Source organism: Arachis stenosperma, chromosome 9 (genome assembly GCF_014773155.1).
Source record: "Arachis stenosperma cultivar V10309 chromosome 9, arast.V10309.gnm1.PFL2, whole genome shotgun sequence".
Classification (NCBI taxonomy): domain Eukaryota; kingdom Viridiplantae; phylum Streptophyta; class Magnoliopsida; order Fabales; family Fabaceae; genus Arachis; species Arachis stenosperma.
In genome coordinates this window covers 66988825-67014302 of record NC_080385.1, presented here as the reverse complement: position 1 = coordinate 67014302, position 25478 = coordinate 66988825, and the positions used below count along the sequence as shown (strand labels likewise).

Genomic DNA, 25478 nt, shown 5'->3' with positions numbered 1-25478 from the left:
GATTTTTGATGGTTTAGAATTTCACAAATGAATTCTCGTTGCAAGTATAGTCTCTAAACCAATCGCTAATCCTTTCATACAAAAAGTTGTTTGTCACTAAAACAAACCCCTAAATTTATAAACCGAAGTATTCAAACCTCGGGTTGTTCTCCCTAGGAATTACAATAAAGTGTCTTGTTATTGGTTTGAGTTGTTTTGGGGTTTTGATAAGAGGCATGAAAGTAAATGGCAATAAAAATAAACTAACAACTATAAAAGGCTCTTGGCAAGGTATGAAAATTAGAAGTCCTATCCTAGTTATCCTTCTCAATTGTGATGAGAATTGTTCATTGCTACCACTTAGTTAACCCTTACTAGATAAAGGAAAGTCAAGTGGATGAATTGATTTGAGCCACAAGTTCTAGCCAACTCCCAAGGAAAGACTAGCTTTAGTGCACTCCAAACCAATTAGCAATCTCTCCAATTATCAATCAACAAAGGAATTAGATAACTCAAGTGTCACTAATTACTCTACCTAGGCCAAGAGGAACAAAATCTACACTAAAACTAAAAGAGACATTTTAACAAACACATAAAGTGCAATAGAATTAAACAACATAAATTGCAAGAATTAAAGAGAGATCTAACTACAAAGGCAAGAGATTAACAATGGAAAAGCAAAGAAGAACAATTATTATGAATTACCTCTTATTGAATTGAAAGAATGTAGAGGGAACAATACTAGATCTACAACAAAATGTAAGAAGAACATAAAGGAAATTACAACAAAAGAGTAGAAGAAGATGAATCTAACAACAAAGAATTGAAATGTAGAAGTAGAAGAAAGCAAAGATTAAAACCTAGATCTAAGAACTAATCCTAATCCTAATCCTAATTCTAGAGAGAAGTGAGAGCTTCTCTCTCTAGAAACTAACTTCTAGCTACTAAACTAAACTAATGGTTAAAAGTTCAGTTGATTCTTCTTCAATCCTTGGCTTAAATAGCATCAGAAATGAGTTGGATTGGGCCCACAAGGCTTCTAAAATCGCTGGCCACATGTTGCTTTAAGTGAACTAGGTGGCAGCAACGGCGCGTGCACGTACTTTGCGCGTGCGCGCCACCATACGTGTAGCAACTATGGCAAATCTTATATTGTTTCGAAGCCCCGGATGTTAGCTTTCTAACCCAACTGGAACCGCATCATTTGGACCTCTGTAGCTCAAGTTATGGTCGTTTAAGTGCGAAGAGGTCGGCTTGACAGCTTTCCGGTTCTTTCATTTCTTCATGAGTTCTCCAACTTTTCATGCTTCTTTCTTCATTCCCTTGATCCAATCTTTGCCTTCTAAGTCTGAAATCACTTAGCAAACATATCAAGGCATCTAATGGAATCAAGGAGAATTAAATTTAGCTATTTTAAGTCCTAGAAAGCATGTTTTCACTCTTAAGCACAATTAAAGGAGAATATACAAAACCATACTATTTCATTGAATAAATGTGGGTAAAAGGTGATAAAATCCCCTAGATTCAATACAAGATAAACCATCAAATTGGGGTTTGTCATTGACCTAACCTCTGCACAGCTTGCAGAGTCGCAGTAGCATTTGCCTCCATGGTGTTTGCAAGATTCACCATTGCCACCATGAACTCGGCATAGTTATTGGCCGGTCGCTCATTCCTACTCTTTCCTTGTGAACGCGTATGACCTCGTTCGCGAGTGACCATTAGGGTTCCTGTCTACCCCAAACAATTAATAGCAAGGTGATCAGTCTCAATATCAAAAGCCTAGTGCTTCAATTATCCCAAACAGGCACTCACAAACAATCATGCTAAGCAACATCAAGTAGATAACCTAATAGAATCACAGAAAAAGACACACAGAGTATGCAATGAAGCACAATCGGTTTATCCCTTAGGCTCACAAGGACGAACCGCTCTGATACCACTAAATGTAACACGCTAATTAGCCTAAGCTTTACCTCGCCTCGTAAAGAAAAGGTTAATCAGAGATTACGACAGTTCTAAGCTCATACGTATAATATATAAAAAGAATTAATATAATCTAGAAGCCTGATGAAGGATATAGCTCAAAAATAGGATTTGAAAAGCGCAAAACGTACTAACGAAGCTTCTAACTTAAAGCACAAGAAACATATATAATATAACAAAAGATAAGTATATAATATCATAAGAATCTAGCCACTGCTCGTGGAGTTTATGCCGGCTAGCTATATACAGACAAAACAGAATCAGAAGTTTAAAATAGCTTATACAAGTTTTTCCTCTCTCAATACAAGCCTCTGGGCCAAAAGCAAAGTACAAAAGTGAGAGATGCATAAACAAAATCAAAAGACTCCAAAAGTATCATGAACCTCCGCTTCTGTCACCATCCCAAGCAACTCATCGGGGTAGGTTGCGACCTGCATCTGAAAAATACAACAGAAATATGGTATGAGAACCGGAGGTTCTCAGTATGGTAACAGTGCCTAATGATGTAGGATATAAGACCCCGAGACGCCAAATGCAATCCTAGGCTTCATATCCATCACAAGATTTATCTTAAGGCATATCTAAAACAGTAAATCATATATATATATAAATCTTAACATAAATAAATGGGGTACTCTATCTTAGGGATTTCTATTCTAACCAAACACTGCTGTCCCACAGCCTTTGCCAACCCATTCTCCATGCGATCCCATCGCCACCGCCTTCCGAACCTCCTTAATCCCAGACAGCTACAATTAATACAAGCACGTAAATCACAAGAAATGTACATATACAACAAGTAAAACAACTAGCAATTAAGCATGTTGTTCATTTAGGCAAGAGATGCAGTTAGGCAAAGCAAACATAAACACATAGTAGATGCACATGATGAATGCCTGTCCTATTGGCTCCTGATATCACTTGTCGGTCTATGAATGCCAACCCGACACATCCTTTCGGATGTCGCCTTTTTTGCCACGTCCGAGGATATTGCGCCTGGCACGCTTTTGTTCCGAGGATATAGTGCATGGCATACTATCGTTTCGAGGATATAGTGTCTGGCATACTATTGTTCCGAGGATATAGTGCCTTGCACACTCTTACAGCAGAGAAGGAAAATAACAACAACATCTGATTCATCATAAATCATTCCAAGGATATAGTGCCTGGTACACTTTTCACATCCAACAAGTCCATATGCCTCCAATCATCACTAGTCATCACCAATTCTCATCTCAATCCACTTTTAATTATCAACACTTAACATTCCGAGGATATAGTGTCGGCACACTCTCTTTCAAACACGATCATTCCAAGGATATAGTGTCTAGCACACTCTCAACATTCATCAAGATTCATCATTTTGTTCTGAGCCCTCAACCTATGGTGCACGAAATTGTAATCTTCAATGGCGCCATCAACATGGTATGCTCAATTGCAATCTCAACTCCTTATCACAACTTCGCACAACTAACCAGCAAGTGCACTGGGTCGTCCAAGTAATAAACCTTACGCGAGTAAGGGTCGATCCCACGGAGATTGTTGGTAAGAAGCAAGCTATGGTCATCTTGTAAATCTCAGCCAGGCAGATTCAAATGGTTATGGGTGATTTATGAATAAAGCATAAAATAAGGATAGAGATACTTATGTAATTCATTGGTGAGAATTTCAGATAAGCGTATGGAGATGCTTTGTCCCTTCCGTCTCTCTGCTTTCCTACTGTCTTCATCCAATCCTTCTTACTCCTTTCCATGGCAAGCTGTATGTTGGGCATCACCGTTGTCAGTGGCTACAGTCCCGTCCTCTCAGTGAAAATATTCAATGCGCTCTGTCACAGCACGGCTAATCATCTGTCGGTTCTCAATCAGGTTGGAATAGAATCCAGTGATTCTTTTGCGTCTGTCACTAACGCCCAACCTTCAGGAGTTTGAAGCTCGTCACAGTCATTCAATCATTGATTCCTACTCAGAATACCACAGACAAGGTTTAGACCTTCCGGATTCTCTTAAATGTCACCATCAATTCTAGCTTATACCATGAAGATTCTGATTAAGGAATCCAAGATATAAACATTCAAGCCTTGTTTGCTTGTAGAACGGGAGTGGTTGTCAGGCACGCGTTCATAAGTGAGAATGATGATGAGCATCACATAATCATCACATTCATCATGTTCTTGGGTGCGAATGAGTATCTTAGAACAAGAATAAGCTGAATTGAATAGAAGAACAATAGTAATTGCATTAATACTCGAGGTACAGCAGAGCTCCACACCTTAATCTATGGTGTGTAGAAACTCCACCGTTGAAAATACATAAGAACAAGGTCTAGGCATGGCCGAATTGCCAGCCTCCCAATGATCTAAGAACTAAATATCCAAAGATGATCCTAAGATCTAAAGTGATCAAAAGATGAAAATACAATAGCAAAAGGTCCTATTTGTAGAGAACTAGTAGCTTAGGGTTTACAAAGATGAGTAAATGACATAAAAATCCACTTCCGGGCCCACTTGGTGTGTGCTTGGGCTGAGAATTGAAGCACTCATGTGTAAAAACTTTTCTTGGAGTTAAACGCCAGCTTTTGTGCCAGTTTGGGTGTTTAACTCCCATTCTTGTGCCAGTTCCGGTGTTTAACGCCGGGCAGTTTTGAGCTGATTTGGAACACCGGTTTGGGCCATCAAATCTCGGGCAAAGTATGGACTATTAAGCATTGCTGGAAAGCCCAGAATGTCTACTTTCCAACGCAATTGAGAACGCACCAATTGGGCTTTTGTAGCTCCAGAAAATCCACTTTGAGTGCAGGGAGGTCAGAATCCAACAGCATCTGCAGTCCTTTTCAGCCTCTGAATCAGATTTTTGCTCAGGTCCCTCAATTTCAGCCAGAAAATATCTGAAATCACAGAAAAACACACAAACTCATAGTAAAGTCCAGAAAAGTGAATTTTAACTAAAAGCAAATAAAAATATAATAAAAACTAACTAAAACATACTAAAAACATACTAAAAACAATGCCAAAAAGCGTATAAATTATCCGCTCATCAACCCATCACAACCATCATTAGTTCATTATTTCCTTTCCTAACACAGAGTTCATTAGTTTTCTCAATTCATTGTCAGCAATCACCTAGTTCACTACTCCTCCTTCCCTCTCAACCAAACTCATGCTCAATACACCAGAAACCTAAACCTCTGTTGTCTTAGTTCTCAAAAGAATACCAAATCAAATCTTCCTAGGACCTTTCCCATATTTCAAAGCCCAAAAATAAGTCCAAGGGTCTTAAAAGGGTGTCACAGAAGCTTACAAGCTTTTTGGGAAGGTGAAATAATTGAAAATAAAGTTTAAGTTTGAGAAATAGGGCGTGCGCTTACGTACAGGGGTGTGCGTGTGCATGCCCAAGAGAAGTTTTAAAACGTGTGCATATGCATAGGGATGTGCGTATGCACAGGTACCAAATTTTGCAATTCTGTTCGCTTGCACAAGGCATGCTAGCACCCCCAACAGACTGACATTTCCAACGTGTGTGTGCGCAAAGGGCTGTGCATACGCACAGGTTGTAAATCCTCATTGGGTATGTGCGCGCACAAGCTGTGCTAGCGCTGTGAACAGGAAGCCTTCCCCTGCGTGTGCATACGCACATGGGTGTGCGTGCAAATAGGTTTAAATTTTCACAAGGTTGTGCGTGCGCACAAGGCTGTGTGTGCGCACATACCAGAAATCACAAAATTCTGCAACTCTGCAGAATTTCAGATTTTTACCCCAAACTTTGAATGATCATAACTCCCTCTACAAAGATCCAAATTTCACAAACTTTATATCGATTTAAAGAGTTTTCAATAAGCTTTAATTTCAAACAAATTTCAATCAATTTTGAAAACTGAGACATAAGTTATGATAGGACAAAGTTCATCAAAAACCAACTTTTTACCAAAAGTTTACCAAAATCCAATTTCTCAATTTTCACCACTTAAACCAACCAAAACCAGATAAAACCGTTCCAAACTCCATTTTTCACCAAAATCTACCCTATTGGGTCACAATTCACAATTGATACCAATCTTCCATCATACTTCATCATTCTCAAATCTCAAATATCAACATATAACAATTACAAACAATTCTCCACCAACACATTCACCATTCATCATTCTATCACTCTCAATTTTCATCCTTAAACTCATTCATACTCCAAATCAATGACCAACAATAATCATTCATCATACATCATAATCTCAACATCATTATTTAACAACATAAATAATATTAATTCATCACACCTCATTCAACCAACCAACATCATCAACCATATCAACTCAATCCCTATCCTACGGGTCACTAGCCTAAGTGTCCATGAATATTATATACTACATAGAGAAAACTGAAACCATACCTTGGCCGATTCCCAATATGCACCAAACCCCCAAAAGAGCACAAGTTGAGCTTTCAACCACAAGCAAGCCTCCAATGTGACTCGAACAAGCACCAACAAGCTCCAAAAATTGCCAAAAACTACAACCTCAAGCTATAATACACATAAATCATGACTAACCAACCTAGGATTTAACCTAATCACAAAATCACAAGATATGAAGAATAACAAACCTTACACAACAGTTTTGGAAGCCAAAACAACAGGCAATCAAGTGCTAGAGTGTACCTAAACACCCAAAACACAAGATTCCACTCAAAATCAAATACCAAAATTCGAATTTCACAAGGGCAAAAAACTGGGCAAGGAAACTCGAAAAGGTTACCACAAAGCTTAGAGAGAAACGACGGGCTCGGCGAGAGCTTCGCGTAGCCACTGACGGCACGCGAATCGAAGCACCGTGGCTCGAGATATCGCGGATTGAAGTGAGAAGTGAATAATGACTCTTCTCCCTCTTCTCTTTCTCAGCTGGTGTGTTGTGTTTGTGAGTGTGGTGTGTTGAATGGCTTCATTTAATGAACCCTTATATATGTTGGGTTGGGCCCAACTTGGGTCCGATCCAACCTGTTAGCATATTTTTTGCCCGGTTCGACCGGTTCTAACTCAGAAAAGCCTACTGAGTCCAAAAATCATATTTGAATCCCCAAATTCTCGTTCTAACTTTTCGGACCCTAATTTGGGCATGTAAATTATTCTATTCGTGAAAACTCTGGTTCTTACATACCTCCATCTTGCCCTTCCACTGGGCCCAACAGGAAGTCCATTCAGGCCACCTCAGTTAGGGTCCCCACAGACGGTCGTTTAGTCGGGTGACATATGGGTCGGGTGAACAGAGTGTGTGGAAGATACGAGGGACTTGGATCTGGGTCGCTAGAGCGCGACTGGACTTCCTGGACTGATGTCGGAGGGTGAATGAAATAGCTACGCGAACTCCCGAGTTGTTGTAGTGAAGTGGAGAGGAGCCACCTTCAAAAGGGACTCCGACACCCCAGTCAAAATCCGTACAAGATGGTAGTAAAAGTGAGGGGATAGTAACGTACCGTGAAGGAAGGATAGGGCCCTCTCCTTATATATTCTATGCCTAGGGCGGGCCCCACAGGGGCAAACCTGCCTTCCAAAAAATTTTCCCTCCCAGATATCATATGCCTTGCTGGAGGAGAGAGAATGTTCGCGTGTTCCTCTCAGTTTGGGTGTCGCGCTTGCTGGGTCGGCTGCTCGGGTCGGGGCGTTGCACCAGATGGGCCAGGCCGGAACAGTGGTCAATGAAATCAAGTTTTTACCCAATTCTAGTATGTGCCATGAATATATCAATATACTAGTGTCATCATCTAATTCAATATGCACTTCTCCTTCACCTACAATTGTAATTAGTCTATTATCTCCCTGTCACACCTTTTCTTTTCTATTTTTGTAAGAAATGGAAAGATCTTTGCTAGGTGTCATGTGGAAGGATACGCTAGAATCCATGATCCTTTCGTCTCTGCAGTTATCAATAAATATGGTTAGAGTAGAACCAGATTATGTTGGCATAGTTTTCTGATTTCTCTGTCCTTTTGTAGGTAATTTCTTCTAATGTGTCCTAGCTGCTAGCAATGAAAGCACTTGACAGACTTGTGCTTTCTAGATTTTGACCTTCTCTTGTTTGAGCTTGTGGATCCTCTATCATTACTACGTCCTTTTGTCACGAACAATCCATCTGCTGCTTATTCAACAATGGATTCAGATACTAATTTCTAGTGTTCCTTTGTCATCAATGCATCTTTGATATTTTGCACTATGATTTCGGATCTAGCATATATCATGGTATCATAGAAATTATCGTACGAGGAAGGTAGTGACGTTAACAACATTATAGCTTGATCAACATCTTCTACTGTTATTCTGACTGTTCAATCAGAAAACGTTGTTGAAAATTTACCTTCACCTTGTAATGCATCTACTATCCCATAATGGTCTAGTAGAGACGCCACCTTCGGCTTCCATATAAGCTGAAATCATTTGAACCATCAAATTTATCCACTTTAAGTTTTGGTACCAACATCTTGGATCTGAAACCAAGAATAACTCTCCGTTAATAAAGAATAACTTTTTTTTGATGTGGAAGATTAGATAAAGCATACTCAAATTGAACTTTATCCTGAAATCAAGTGACTCTGATATCACTTGTTAGGGATAATCAGAGTTAGGTACACTCCTAGCGTATTAAACACTACGAGCATGAGTGGAAGCGCACCAAAATTGATATAGAGTATCTCTAGTAATTACAGCAAACAAAACTGTGGATGCTGTAAAATCGTACAAGTGAACAATAATTGTACAAGTGAATAATAACTGTATAGGTGATCAGTATCCGTACAAGTGAATAGTACTGCACAATGAACAGTAAAATATGTACTATTTCAGAATAAGAATAACACCCTCAATCTAATGTGAAAATTTCCAAAATTGTCACGGAAAAAACTACAAGCCAAACTCTGAAAATATCCACTATATTTAATCGTAACTATAATATAGTGTGATCACAGTGACACTCTTCTTCTACTATAATTTGTAGTAACTAATGAGCACTAAAGAGTCTACCTAAAATCTAGTATATTTTTCTCACAATATTCCGATTTTATATCACTTTCTCTACAATATTACACTCACTAGAAAGTATCTCACTAAATGTAACAAGCAAAACAAGCTAATGTTGTTTTGTTTTGCTTTGCTACTTCACTTCTCTGATTATTGATGCACTCTCCTTGGTGTTGATATGTCTTCCATTTATAGGCAAACCCAAATTCCCACATGAATCCATCTACGACTCTCCAACTAATTCTGATTTCATTCAAATTTTCCTTTGAATTTGATATATTCAAAACCTCCAAAGTTGAAAATAACAGTAGCTCCTTATATGTACTTAGGATTCACTCACAAACCCTTAGAAAAATACTAGTACAAAATTATTTGCATAATTAATTTAAGTACGCTTCCATATAGTGAAAATTTATCATTGTTTTTCGATACTCAGTTCACCTTTCCCTTGAGTATCTTGTACTTATCAACTAACAAGAAAAAGTGGAATGAAAGAAAAGCGAGTTGAGTTAGATGTGAGTAACAGAAGGATATGAACAAGAGGTGTTGGAAGATCATCAATGCCGAAGAAAAGACTTTTATATGGGGAAAAAAAACACTTTTTTTCACAATTTTAATCCATTTCTTTAGTTTAAAATTATGGGGAAAAAAAAACACTTTTTTTCACAATTTTTTTATATGCAAATTTCTCTTTTGGTATTATTTTTTTTACGGTATTTGGTAATTGCTAGTTGTTAAAGTGATTTCTACTCGTCAAAAATGAATTTTAATGACAAGTATTTACTTTTATTTAGGATCAAAATTCCCCCTGAATTTTTTGTATTAATTTTAGTTTGATCAACATTTTGTAACTTTTTTACTGTTAAAACATTTTCAATTACGATAAAACATTTTCATTTACCATATCCGAATTGAAGATTTCAAGAAGAAAATGGATATTGAATTATTTAAAACTAACTAAGCGCGGAAGCTTTATAATTTGCTCATTCCAATATAACATGTGGCATGATCAAAGGCCTAATATACATCTGTTATGTACTTTCTTCCCATATTCAAGTAATAGCTAATTGAAATAACAAATCAGTTTTAAATGATGATTAGTATATGTCCTAACAAATACATTAATTTGAAATTTTCTTATAACATCGCTCGACAATAAAACATCTCTAGCTTCGTTTTCACATGGGCAGAGAAAACAGTATACACACATTTCTTTAGAGTTGGATAAGGAGTTGCAATATAGCTGAAGGGAGCTTTGGATTCCCCACTTTGGAAGAAGGACAAAAGTGATGAGAAATAAAAAAGAAAGATTCAGCCTATCATAGCAAGAAAAGAAAACAGAAGTGTTCCTGTAATTCAATAATTTGGATACAACAATAGTTGAACAAATTTTACTACAGCAAAGTCAGTTTGACAAAATAACCAAAACTTGAGGATACAACAGGAAGACTGAAATACAACTCACAAAACTGCAAAGTCAATAATCGTCGATACTGATGTAGATACAAATATTGATATGCATGGACTCTCTCCTCTTCAATTTCGACTCGTGTGGACAATACAAGTATACAACAATTTCCGGATGATTAGAGCTCTCTCTTCTTAAGCCAATACTGCGACAGGGAAAAACACACAGGCACCCTATTGGAATGAGAAATAATTGGTTGCCAGAAAATCTTGGCGAAGTCTTCGCGAATTAATCCAATGTGGAAAGTAAAGTCAGTTGTGCACAAAGACTAACACTTTTTCGGGCAAAGATTATCAAAGCAACAATTACAGAGACACCATGCTATTATTATTACTGTTGTTCTTCCACATTCTCACTGCCTAGATGAACTCCATCTCCTCCTTTTGCAGCAGTTTGCTTCTTGTGTTTCCTGGTTTTGGCTCTCTTAGCTTTCATTCGCCGTTTCCGCTCATTGGCATCCACCCATTTGTAGTCTGAAGGTATACTGAAAGGGTCCACTTCATCCTTACTATACCTGTGACTATCAGTGTCGATGGTTGGTGTGCCGCGAGCTCCTTTCATCCATGAAATCCATGAAGAAGACCCCTCGGATTCCTTAGATTTGGCATCCTGGAAGTATGCTGGGCTGGATAGTGGAGTAGAGAACTCCTCTGCTGGTTGAAGCTCCTCAAATTTTGTGAAAGTGACAAGAACCCGTATCGTCGGGACTATTGGGATAGCTACCTGAAGGGAAGTAACAAAATTATGGGCCTATGAAACACATGCATGGAAGCAGTATACACCACAATTCATACCAGAAAATAACACAATATACAGCAACAAAAGAAGTGCGTGAATCAACAAAATGGCATGTTACTATCGTAATAGACAACTTAATATATGAAGTCTATTATAAAATACAAAAGACGTGTGTGAATATTTAACCAACAAACAAATTCTGCAATATATATCTGCCAACTTCAAGCATGTCTCATATATGTTCAGGAGTTTCACTATTTTTTGATCCAGTAATTTAGCAGGAAAACTGTAATCATTCAGATGTAGATGTCCATTCCATTCAGGACACCAGCATACTCCTCTCTTGAATAAATTTAGAGAATAAATCTGGGTGAAATACGAAAAGGAATTAAGAAAGCAACTGTAATTTGAATTTTTGTTTATCTCTGAAGAATTTACCATGCATTATATGTGACAACACAACATCTTCAGTAATGAAGTTACAAAGTTTAAGTTACATATTTGATAAAGTGATAATTGCTATTTCAGGAGAATTATCCATTTTTTTGTACATCAATAGACTCTCGTAGCAACAATTAACTATCAACACTCAGCCAGACAGGTAGAAATCTAATGTGACAGGATTCACAAGAAAATAATTTATCTCCCCTGCAAAACAAAAGATAACCGTCTCTCAACCCAAAAAGAAAGGAAAATATTTCAAGTTTCAAGGAGGAATAACTGTATTTAGATGAACCATATATATACACTTAACTACAAGAATTTGATACATTAAATTTTACTTTGTGAAAACTTATAACTATCATGTATAAAGAAACATGTGAATAAAGCATATATTATATAGTTGTACCAAATAAACTTATTAGTTATTAGAAAAGAAGTTAGCAAACTGTAATCACAAGCGCACAGAGCAATAGTCTATAAAAATTTTTAAGTACTGAGGGTTATACTAGAAAGTGAATTACCTTCACAGGAAAGGTTCCATGAGGAAGTTTAGTCGTCAAAAGTTCTCTGAGTCTCCTGATAGCCTTAACTTTGTTTGCTAAGATGTCAAGTAGAGGCAGAAGCTCATCTGTTTTCAAAGGGAAGTCTGGTGTTAACCACAAAACAGGCCTTAAACCCTTTTTGTACTCACTCTCACTCTTAAATTCATTAGCTGCTCCTTTCTTCTTTTTCTTTTTATTGCTTTTATCCTTTCCCTTCTTTGTGTCCTCTGGGTCCTCCTTCTGAAACTCACACGATGGCTTTTGCTGATCACCAGATCTTTGGTGGCCACCAGCAGGACCCAGTGCTGAAAATTTCTTTGAGGTTTTTGGATCCTCAGGTTCATCACTGTTGCCTTTTGAGTTTTTTTTATTCCAACCAAACCAGCTCTTCTTGTCTTTCACCACTCCATTGGCTTCACAATTCTCATAGGAAGCTGCTGAACCGTTTTCATGACCATCAAAGACTCCATTTTCCTCATCCTGAGAAGTGGCATCATTGTTCCCCATGCGTAATGCAGAATCCAATTGCATTCTTTCCTCAGCAGTCAATACATCGTCATACTCATCATTGTTTTCTCCATTCACCATACTTTCTCCATCTTCCACAGCCAAAAGCTCTTCATCCGTCATAGCACCTGGAACCCGTCTTGACTTCACACTTACCATCACATGAAGCATGTCATAAACTTTTGCCTTCCAGTTCCCAACCATCTCAGTCTTCTCTTGGCGCCTCCAATTCAAATGCGGAACAAGCTCAGCCTGAGTAACATCAATACCCGGCCTATACATATTTGTCTGAGACATCAGTGAAACTTCATGAGCAACTTCAGCATCTGTTGGCTGGTTACCAGCTCCTTCCAAGGCATTGGTGATTTCCTTCTCCTTATGGGAAAGAGCAACCAAAGAGCCTGGTGGCAGAGTCAAATTACCATTTTCTGAAGCATAGCCCTCTCCGAGGAACAAAAATGTTTGGTCTGATCGTTGTATGCGGAAGCCATCAAAACCTGCTAAGGTCATATCAGCACGGAGATTGGAACCACGCTTCCAAATTCGGTATGTATCTGAAGGGGCAATCCGACCAATAAAAGGAATGACAGAGCTCTCAAAATGGAAAGAAATCTCCATGTAAAAGTCACGGATACGAGCAGCAGAAGCAACAATCCTGGGAAGTCTACGACACCATTTAGCCCAAGCCAGAGGTTGATAGTGCTTCGCAATGATCGCAGCAATTGCTTCCTCTCTGGTGCACACAGCCTCTTGGAGAGCACTCCAACCATTCTCATTCTGTAAGCTCCAATCAGCACCAGCAGCCATTAAAATATCAGCAGACACTGGATCCTTGATACGGACTGCAAGATGAAGAGGGGTCTCTCTACCAGGAACATCACGGCGATCAATAACGGCCGAGACCTCATCAGCTCGAAGCTCAGCATTCAGAGATTCAGCCTCCGTATTGACCTCGCCAGCCTTGGCAAGGCGGGGCAGTACAGAGACAATATGTCTTAGGGAAGCATGGTCACGCTTGGCAACTGCCAAGTGAGCAGGACTGTGAGCATACTTGGACAAATCTTCCATAGATCTCTCTCCCAACTCTCTCTCTCTATTCCTTTTCTAGGTCCCTAATCTATAATCACGAGTGATACTGTTTGCTCCCATGGTTGGTAACTCTACCAGCTATAAATCAGAAATAAGGCACCCTCCACTCATACTTTTGCCTCTTAAGCTTCAAGGACTGGATAACAATTTCAATTATAGACCACCAATAATGGGAAACTGCCGAGTGTATTCCTTGTTCAATTCCACTGTTAAATTGCCAGAAGCAATAAATAACTTAACAACAATAATAAAGAACACAAGTTAATTTAAAATTAAAAAGCTAGATATCCATTCGGAGCTACTTTTGCTCCGAAACCTTTTCAGATTTCAACATTTTGTATTTATGCTCCTGTATTTTGCACTTACACACTAAAAATCCTGTTACACTAGCTGATCTTAAGTCCCATTCAAGGTAACTCAGAAAGCAGAAACCAAATCACCAAACAGTAGCAGAACCAGACAGATTCGAAGCCTAAAAATCAGTTACCTTTTTCTCCTTAAATTAAAACATTAAATAAAACGAAATTATACGAAAAATGATACATATACAAAGAAAGAAACGGACAAAAAAGCGGAAATTTCGCAAATTCGGAACTCCAGATAGTTAATAAATCGGGGCAAAAGATCAAAAGAAATCACAACGAAACAATTAAGCAGAGGGAATTAGCAAAGCAACAGAGTACCTGGGAAATGAAATTAAACGAAAGAGCCAGGTGATTGAAACGGTTAGAGAGAGAAATTGGGCAACACTTCAGAGTTAGGGTTGAATTGAAGAGAAAGAAAAGAGTTTAGAGAGAGATATGGAGATTGGATCTAACAGTACGAACGAGAGAGAGAGAGAGAGAGAGGTAAATGCTGACAGCACAACTCAAAAGCACATGAAATTAAGGCACCCTTCTCAGTTTCTCAGAGACACACTCTCCTCTCTTCTCTAGTTATTATTAGTTACTACTCTCTATCTGCTCTGGAATTCTATTCTATTCCATTTGTGCTTTCTCGCTTTTTTGCTTTTGCATTTGTTGGCTTAATTACCCACTTTTGCATATTATTTACTATTAAGTAATTAATTAATTATGAGACCGTGTCGGAGACTTGTGCTAAAGCAAACAGTAATTAGAGCCTTTCAATGTTAATTCTAATTTTATTTTATTTTAAATTTTATAAAAAAAATTTATAAAATTTTATGTCATAAATAATAATTTAAAATTTAAAATAAAATTTGTTTTTTAGTATGTAGTATTAATTTAATTAAAATTTTATATTATTTTAAATTATTTTATTAATATAATTATATAAATAATAAAATTTTATTAATTTTCTATCAAAATAATATTATATTTTTAAAGTGATATTAATTTTATTTTATAAATTAATTTTAATATATATTTTAATTTTAAATCAATTTATTTTTAAAAGTATTAAAAAATAACAATAATACTCTAAAAATACTCTAACGCCAACATTGCCCGGCGTTGCTGCTTATTAATGGAGTATTACTATTTAGTATTTAGTTGTGATTGCTGTAATAATGTTATTAGATTATTAGCACTTGTCATTTGTTTAAAGGTTTAACTATCTCTTATTAATAACATTTTTTAAATATTTTCCATAAATATAATATAAATATATTAATAATTTAAATTTTTTATATTTTTAATAAAACAATTTTAATTTATAATCTTAATATGGGTCTAAAACTACGGATTAACTAAACCATTTTTTTTAATCATCATCACTTGCTCTCTTCTGGGTTGCGTTGCATAACAAGAGAACGGAAATATAATACATCATGTCATTTTCATGGGGTTAAAAAGGCTACTGTTATATAATGCCAAAAGTCACCCCCTTAATTTAGTAATGTTTGTGGTGTTTTTTTATTTGAAATTTTGATAATTTAGTAATCGTTATATTCTAAATGGCGCATGAGATTATGATATTTTATATATAAAAAAAGTCTATTTTACCAACAAAATGCCAAATTTATCAATACCAATTATGACACAGGCACATATATTAGGATTTGGATCCTCTAAATTTTGAATTTTACTTTAGAGAATAAAGTTTGATCTCTCATTATTTATTTCATAGGTGGGACCAAGAGAAAATATGAGAGAAAAATCATTGAAGGGTGAGAGATCAAACTTTACTCTTTAAAATAAAATTCAAAATTTAGAAGATCCAAATCCCATATGTTAATATATAAAATCCATTTTCTTTTGGTAGTGCCGATCAAAGTAAGACACGCTTTTCTCCTTTGATTAAAAGTAACACATGTGTTCTCTCTCTCTCTCAACTTTTCAGTTCGATTGTTTTCTACTAAAATTCAAAAAATTCTTAAGTATTAACCACCAAAATGAATCCATGTAAACATCTCTCTCGAATCATATTTCGATTATCAATCCATTTTCATATTCACTGATTTTGAGTCTCTATCATTCTCCCATTTTTTCAATTTTCACTCATTCATTACTATTTCACATCCTTTTCCCGTTCTAATATTTTCTATCGATTCGTCCTAGAAAAAGGAGAAGAGTTCATTAGCAAGATTTTTTTTTCACGGGTCATATACAACTTCTGCATGGGTTGTGCAAGCTCCTCCACGAACAAGATTCCTCTAATCACGAACCGTATTTACTCTCATCCTTCCCTTCGCAATTTCTCTCTTCTTGTTATCGCAAGAGCTGGGCTGAGCGGCTTTTTTCGTTGTTTGTCTGAAGTTTACAATAACAAGTGTTGCTCACTGTCATTGTCAATTACGATAAGTCTGTCACTTCACTTCTCCTTCTCATCGATGCCATCCCCTTTTTTGGGTTCTTCGATACACTGAAACTTCAACTTTAATGTAGATTTTTTTCTCATTTTTTTCTGGTTTGAAGGATTTGAAACAATTAATGGAAGAATTCAAAGTTGTAGTTTATTGTTGTGTTGCCCTTTTTATTGATGTTAAAATTAAATTTGTATTTATGCAATCTGTTTTAATCAATTCCCTACTATATGTTTTTATTAAGAAATTAAGTTTCTATTTGTGTAACTTGTTTCTGTTATCGTGATTTATGAATTGAACTTGTAGGATTTGTTAATTTATTTGATACTTGTTTACATGTAATCTGTAATCTGTCAGTTCTATTTGACTTTAAGAGTGTTCATAGTTTGGTTAATCCAAAACTCAAAACAATTTTTTTGGTTAACCAGAAATATAGTCTTAGTTATTAACCAAATTGGTTTTACATTATAAAACTAGTTATTAATCGGTTAGTAAAATTCAAAACCAGTTTTTATATAGAAAACCGATTCGAGTTAGCCTTCCACCATCCTAGAATATCCAAAGGCTTATCATCTGGCTCACAGTCTTCATTCAAATAACGATCAAGCTCAGATTTAAGATTGGATTTGCGACCGGTTGATCGATGATATAACCCCGTATCATAAATTTCTTTAGCTTTATCACTTGCACTCGGTTGGGAGAGGGTATCATCTTGGTTTCCTTCATCTGCACCTTGATATAAATTATAAAGTGAATGAAGACAAGAAGATAACTTTGTGGTGCACGAATTTGTGATTCGCACAACTAACCAGCAAGTGCACTGGGTCGTCCAAGTAATACCTTACGTGAGTAAGGGTCGATCCCACGGAGATTATTGGCTTGAAGCAATCAATGTTTATTTTATTAATCCTAGTTAGGATGTCAAAATGTTTAAAATTGTAAGTTGGAATAATTAGATTTGATTGGAAAGGTAAATGAGAACAATAGAGTTACTTGTTTATAAAGGACTGGGGAATATGTTGGAGTTTTGGAGATGCCTTGTCCTTTGACTTCATCTCTTCCTTGAAATCCTTCTTCACACGCCAAATCCATTCTATGGCAAGCTCTATATAGGGTGTAACCGTTGTCAATGGCTACCTCCCATCCTCTCAGTGAAAACGTTCCTATGCTCTGTCACAGCACGGCTAATCATCTGTCGGTTCTCAATCAGGTTGGAATAGAATCCATTGATCCTTTTGCGTCTGTCACTAACGCCCAGCCCTCAGGAGTTTGAAGCACGTCACAGTCATTCAATCTCGGAATCCTACTCGGAATACCACAGACAAGGTTTAGACTTTCCGGATTCTCATGAATGCCGTCATCTATCTAGCTTATACCACGAAGATTCTGTTGGAGAATCTAAGATATATTCATTCAGTCTGATGTAGAACGGAGGTGGTTGTCAGGCACACGTTCATGGATTGAGGAAGGTGATGAGTGTCACGGATCATCACCTTCTTCACAATTAAGCGCGAATAAACATCTTAGATAAGAACAAGCGTGTTTGAATGGAAAACAAAGGAATTGTATTAAATCATCGAGACGCTGCAGAGCTCCTCACCCCCAACAATGGAGTTTAGAGACTCATGCCGTCACAAAGTATGTAATTCAGATTTGAAAATGTCATGAGGTACAAGAAATGTCTGTAAAAGTTGTTTAAATAGTAAACTAGTAACCTAGGTTTACAGAAAATGAATAAACTAAGATAATTGGTGCAGAAATCCACTTCTGGGGCCCACTTGGTGTGTACTGGGGCTGAAACTAAAGCTATCCACGAGTAGAGGCCTTTCCTGGCGTTAAACTCCAGGTTATGACGTGTTTTGGGCGTTCAACTCCGGATCATGACGTTTTTCTGGCGTTTAACTCCAGATAGCAGCATGTACTTGGCGTTCAACGCCAAGTTACGTCGTCTATCCTTGCGCAAAGTATGGACTATTATATATTGCTGGAAAGCCCTGGATGTCTACTTTCCAACGCCGTTGAGAGCGCGCCAATTGGACTCCTGTAGCTCCAGAAAATCCATTTTGAGTGCAGGGAGGTCAGGATCCAACAGCATCAGCAGTCCTTTTTCAGCCTAAGTCAGATTTTTGCTCAGCTCCCTCAATTTCAGTCAAAAAATACCAGAAATCACAGAAAAATACACACACTCATAGTAAAGTCCAGAAATATGATTTTTGCCTAAAAACTAATAATATTTAACTAAAAACTAATTGAAACATGCTAAAATCTACATGAAATTACCCCCAAAAAGCGTATAAAATATCCGCTCATCACAACACCAAACTTAAACTATTGCTTGTCCTCAAGCAACTAGATAAATAAAATATGTTTTAGCAGAAATAAAGAAGTAATAATATTTTAGAGTTTTAAATGAAGCTCAGATTCTTATTAGATGAGCGGGGCTTGTAGCTTTTTGTTTCTGAACAGTTTTGGTATCTCCCTGTATCTTTTGAATTTCAGAATGATTGGCATCCTTAGGAACTCAGAATTCAGATAGTATTATTGACTCTCCTAGTGTAGTATGTTGATTCTTGAACACAGCTATTTATGAGTCTTGGCCGTGGCCCTAAGCACTTTGTCTTCCAGTATTACCACCGGATACATAAATGCCACAGACACATAACTAGGTGAACCTTTTCAGATTGTGACTCAGCTTTGCTAGAGTCCCCAGTTAGTGGTGTCCAGAGCTCTTAAGCACACTCTTTTGCTTTGGATCACGACTTTAACCACTCAGTCTCAAGCTTTTCACTTGGACCTTCATGACACAAGCACATGGTTAGGGACAGCTTGATTTAGCCGCTTAGGCCTGGATTTTATTTCCTTGGGCCCTCCTATCCATTGATGCTCAAAGCCTTGGATCCTTTTTACTCTTGTCTAGTGCTCATGGCTTTTTTTTTTTTTGCTGCATTTTCTTGCTTCAAGAATCAATTTCATGATTTTTCAGATCATCAATAATATTTTTCGTGTTCTTCATCCTTTCAGGAGCCAATATTCATCAAATTCAAAGTACATATTATGCACTGTTCAAGCATTCATTCAGAGAACAAAAAGTATTGCCACCACATATAATTAATTATAATTTTTATTATTAAGAACTCGAAAAATATAGATTACTTCTTTATTCTAAAAAAAATCTACTACTTTATTCATGCCTGATGATGATGAGAAAAATAAATTATAGCTTAATTGGAAATAAAATCAAAATAGACATACTAATTACTACTAAATATCTCCTAAGGTGAATGTCTAAAAAAAAACGCTATCACTAAGTTAAAAGCAGGAAAAGAAAAAGAAAAATTGGAACTCAGCAACCTGTTGTTTTGAGGAGTAGGTGTTCCTCTAAAATATGTGGTGCTTTTTCATGGATTAATCTTTTGGCGCTTTAGCTCCCTTAGATCACGCCCTTGCTCCTCCTGTTCCTTGAGCAGTTTGCAAATCATGCTACTTTGATTATTCTGTTCTTCCTTTATTTGATCCATAGCTTCTTGCAATCTGGAAATAGAAGCCTCAAGATGTTCCCAGTATTCGAATTGGGGCAGTTCTGGGAGGGCTTCTTGTGCTCTCCTCTTGGTTGAATCATCTTGTTGTTGTTGTCTGACCATTGATATTCCAGTAATGGGCTTTTCAATTAGGATATATTCAGTTATTCCCATCTTTACTCCAGCATTTTTGCAAAGCATAGAAATTAGGCTTGGATAAGCCAATTTGGCGTCCTTAGAATTCCTGTTTGCTATTTTATATAGCTCACATGAGATCAGCTGATGGACTTCCACTTCTTTTCCCAACATAATGCAGTGAATCATGACAGCTCTTTTGATGGTAACTTCAGAACGGTTGCTGGTGGGCAATATGGAACGCCCTACGAAATCCAGCCAACCTCTGGCTACTGGTTTCAGATCTTCCCTTTTGAGTTGAACTGGGATGCCAGTCGTGCTGGTAGTCCACTTGGCTCCAGGGATGCATATGTCCTCCAGAACCTTGTCCAGCCCTTTATTGACCCTCATCATTCTCCTATTAAAGGAGTCTGGATCATCCTTCAGTTGAGGAAGCTTGAATATCTCCCTGATCTTGTCAGAATTGGTATGAATGATCTTTCCTCTGACTAAGGTCTGATGGTCAAAGAGAGCAGCTCTAATTAGTCTTTGCCTGTCTGTCTGCCATAGATTAGCATAGAACTCCTGTATCATATTTCTTCCCACTTTTGTTTCAGGATTGGCCAGAATTTCCCAATGCCTGTTTCTGATTTGCTCTTGGATCTCCGGATATTCATCTTCTTTCAGATCAAATCTGACTTCCGGGATCACGGATCTGTGACTCATTATCTTGTAATAATGGTCTGAATGTTCTTTAGTTAAGAACTTCCCTTGATTCCAAAGTGGCTTTGGAGTGCTTTCTTTCTTGCCCCTTTGGGTGGGTTGCTTTCCTCTAGGGGCCATGAATTTAATAAAATTAAATTTTGTGATCACGGATAACCAACCACACCAAACTTAGAGCTTTGCTTGTCCTCAAGCAAAAGAGAAGAAAGAGGAGGGATTGAAGGAGAGCAAGTGTTGGATGGTGATGATGAGGAAGTCGCCGAACACAAGATATAGGGAGGGGGGGGTGGGTAATTTTCGAAAAAAAGAAAGAAATAAGATAGAAGATATGATTTTAAAAGATATGATCAGAAAAAGATATAATTTTAAAAGAGAAAGATATGAATAATAGTTTTAAAAGATAAATCTGAAATGTTTAATTTCGAAAAAGATTTTAAAAAGAAAATTGAGTTTTGAAAACAAATTTTAAAAGAGTTTGATTGGATTGAAAATAGTTTGTCTCTATGGATTAAGATACATTTGATATTTTTGAAAAGTGGATTTTTAGAAATCAGGGTTTTTGGAAAACTAACTTGGATATGATTGATGACAATTTGGAACATGTTGATGCAAGAAATCATGAATTGAAACATAAAAATTTTGAAAAAAAAAAATAGGATTAAAAACGAATTTGTTACCTTCCCACCATCCTGGCGTTAAACGCCCACATGGTGCATGTTTTGGGCGTTTAACGCCCACATGTTGCTTCTCCTGGGCGTTCAACGCCCATTTGGTGCTTCTTTCTGGCGTTGAACGCCAGGAAGTCCTTCGTCACTGGGCGTTTTTCTGAACGCCCAGGATGTTAGCAGACTGGCGTTAAACGCCCAGAAGGTGCATCTTTCTGGCGTTTAACGCCCAGAAGATGCTCCTTTCTGGCGTTTAACGCCCATATGGCTACCCTTACTGGCGTTAAACGCCCAGTGGGAGCTTCTTTTGGGCGTTTAACGCCCAAAGTATTTCTTACTGGCTTTTTCATGCCAGTGAGCTTCCAAATTTCCCTGTAACTCTGTGACTTCAACCAATTGCTATTTCACCTTTGAAGATACTTGACATATACCTGAAACAAAATTAATTAATTAATGAATACGAATAAAATTAAATTTTGTGATTAGCTGGGTTGCCTTCCAACAAGCGCTTCTTTAATGTCATTTAGCTGGACTATCACTGATCTTCAATTAAGTCTCAGTCTTGAGCATTCTTGCTCAAAATTGCCTTCAAGATAATGTTTGACTCTTTGTCCATTAACAATGAACTTTTTGTTAGAGTCATTATCCTGAAGCTCTATGTATCCATATGGTGATACGTTTGTAATGACATATGGACCTCTCCACCGGGATTTTAATTTCCCGGGGAATAATTTGAGCCTAGAATTGAATAGCAGAACTTTCTGCCCCGGCTCAAAGACTCTGGATGACAATTTCTTATCATGCCATCTTTTCGCTTTCTCTTTGTAAATCTTTGCATTTTCGAAAGCATTGAGTCTAAATTCCTCTAGCTCATTTAACTGGAGCAATCATTTTTCTCCAGCTAACTTGGCATCAAGGTTTAGGAATCTGGTTGCCCAGTAGGCCTTGTGTTCCAGTTCCACTGGCAAGTGGCATGCCTTTCCATACACAAGCTGGTATGGAGAGGTCCCTATAGGGGTCTTAAATGCTGTTCTGTATGCCCACAGAGCATCATCCAGGCTTCTTGCCCAATCCTTTCTACGGTTAATTACAGTCCGTTCCAGGATTCTTTTGAGTTCTCTATTTGAGACTTCAGCTTGCCCATTAGTTTGTGGGTGATATGGAGTAGCCACCCTGTGGTTGACTCCATAACGCACCAGAGCAGAGTAAAGCTGTTTATTACAGAAATGAGTGCCCCCATCACTGATTAACACTCTAGGGATACCAAATCTGCTGAAGATATGTTTCTGGAGGAATTTCAACACTGTTTTAGTGTCATTAGTGGGTGTTGCAATAGCCTCCACCCATTTGGATACATAATCCACTGCCACCAGAATATAAGTGTTTGAGTATGATGGTGGGAAAGGTCCCATGAAGTCAATACCCCATACATCAAACAACTCAATCTCCAAGATTTCTTGTTGAGGCATGGCGTAACTGTGAGGTAGGTTGCCTGATCTTTGGCAACTGTCACAATTAAGCACAAATGCTCGGGAATCTTTATAGAGAGTAGGCCAGTAGAAGCCACTTTGGAGGACTCTTGTGGCTGTTCGCTCACTTCCAAAATGTCCTCCATACTGTGATCCATGGCAATGCCAAAGGATCTTCTGTGCTTCCTCTTTAGGCACACATCTACGGATTACTCCGTCTGCACATCTCTTGAAGAGATATGGTTCATCCCAAAGATAGTACTTTGCATCTGTGATTAATTTCTTGGATTGCACCCTACTGTACTCTTTGGGTATGAATCTCACTGCTTTGTAGTTTGCAATGTCTGCAAACCATGGCACTTCCTGGATGGCAAACAGTTGCTCATCCGGAAAGGTTTCAGAGATCTCAGTGAGAGGGAGGGACGCCCCTTCCACTGGTTCTATTCGGGACAGGTGATCAGCCACTTGATTCTCTGTCCCTTTTCTGTCTCTTATTTCTATATCAAACTCTTGCAGAAGCAACACCCATCTGATGAGTCTGGGTTTTGAATCCTGCTTTGTGAGTAGATATTTAAGAGCAGCATGATCAGTGTACACAATCACTTTTGATCCTACTAAATAAGATCTGAATTTGTCAATGGCGTAAACCACTGCAAGTAGCTCTTTTTCTGTGGTTGTGTAATTCTTCTGGGCATCATTTAGAACACGGCTGGCATAGTAAATGACATGCAGAAGCTTGTCATGCCTTTGTCCCAATACTGCACCAATGGCATGGTCACTGGCATCACACATCAATTCGAATGGTAATGTCTAGTCTGGTGCAGAGATGATTGGTGCTGTAACCAATTTAGCCTTCAGAGTCTCAAACGCCTGCAGACACTCTTTATCAAAGATAAATGGCGTGTCAGCAGCTAGCAGGTTGCTCAGAGGTTTAGCAATTTTTGAAAAATCCTTTATAAACCTCCTATAGAATCCTGCATGCCCCAGAAAGCTTCTGATTGCTTTAACATTAGCAGGTGGTGGTAATTTTTTAATTACTTCTACCTTAGCTTGATCCACCTCTATTCCCTTGTTCGAAATTTTGTGCCCAAGGACAATTCCTTCAGTCACCATAAAGTGACATTTTTCCCAGTTTAAAACCAGGTTAGTCTCTTGGCATCTTTTCAGAACAAGTGCTAAATGGTTAAGGCAGGAGCTGAATGAGTCTCCAAATACTGAAAAGTCATCCATGAAGACTTCCAGGAATTTTTCCACCATATCAGAGAAAATTGAGAGCATGCACCTTTGAAAAGTTGTAGGTGCATTGCACAGGCCAAATGGCATCCTTCTGTATGCAAATACTCCGGATGGGCATGTGAATGCCGTTTTCTCCTGATCCTGGGGATCTACTGCAATTTGATTATAACCTGAATATCCATCCAGGAAGCAGTAGTATTCATGACCTGCTAGTCTTTCTAGCATCTGGTCTATGAATGGTAAAGGAAAATGATCCTTTCTGGTGGCTGTATTGAGCCTTCTATAATCAATGCACATACGCCACCCTGTAACTGTTCTTGTAGGAACCAGTTCATTTTTTTCATTATGAATTACTGTCATGCCACCTTTCTTAGGGACAACTTGGACAGGGCTCACCCAGGGGCTGTCAGAAATAGGATAAATAATCCCAGCCTCTAGTAATTTAGTGACCTCTTTCTACACTACTTCCTTCATTGCTGGGTTCAGCCGCCTTTGTGGTTGAACCACTGGTTTGGCGTCATCCTCAAGCAAGATCTTGTGCATGCATCTGGCTGGGCTAATGCCCTTAAGATCACTGATGGACCACCCAAGAGCTGTCTTGTGTGTCCTTAGCACTTGAATTAGTGCGTCCTCTTCCTGTGGCTCTAAGGTAGAGCTTATAATTACAGGAAAGGTATCACCTTCTCCCAGAAATGCATATTTCAGGGATGGTGGTAATGGTTTGAGCTCGGGTTTAGGAGGTTTCTCCTCTTCCTGAGGGATTTTCAGAGGTGCTATTATCTTCTCTGATTCCTCAAAATCAGGCTGAACATCTTTAAAGATGTCCTCTAGCTCTGATTCGAGACTCTCAGCCATATTGACCTCTCTTACCAGAGAGTCAATAATATCAACACTCATGCAGTCATTTGGGGTGTCTGGATGTTGCATTGCTTTGACAACACTCAACTTGAACTCTTCCTCATTGACTCTCAAGGTTACTTCCCCTTTTTGGACGTCAATGAGGGTTCGGCCAGTTGCTAGGAAAGGTCTTCCTAGAATGAGAGTTGCACTCTTGTGCTCCTCCATTTCCAGCACCACAAAGTCAGTAGGAAAGGCAAATGGCCCAACCTTGACAATCATGTCTTCAATCACGCCTGATGGGTATTTAATGGACCCATCAGCAAGTTGAAGACATATCCTGGTTGGTTTAATTTCTTCAGTTAAACCAAGCTTTCTGATAGTAGATGCAGGTATTA

At 38.0% G+C, this 25478-nt stretch overlaps 1 protein-coding gene across 1 annotated transcript; it reads right to left on the bottom strand.

The window, feature by feature from the left end:
* Positions 1–10263: 10263 nt before the first annotated feature.
* LOC130948723 (uncharacterized) lies at positions 10264–14758 on the bottom strand. The gene is made up of 3 exons (XM_057877577.1): positions 14438–14758; positions 12138–13960; positions 10264–11157 (listed from the first exon to the last, which is right to left on the bottom strand). Exons 2-3 carry the CDS (start codon positions 13731–13733, stop codon positions 10765–10767), a joined length of 1989 nt encoding a protein of 662 aa, XP_057733560.1. The 5' UTR covers positions 13734–13960; positions 14438–14758; the 3' UTR covers positions 10264–10764.
* Between the last annotated feature and the right edge of the window lie 10720 nt (positions 14759–25478).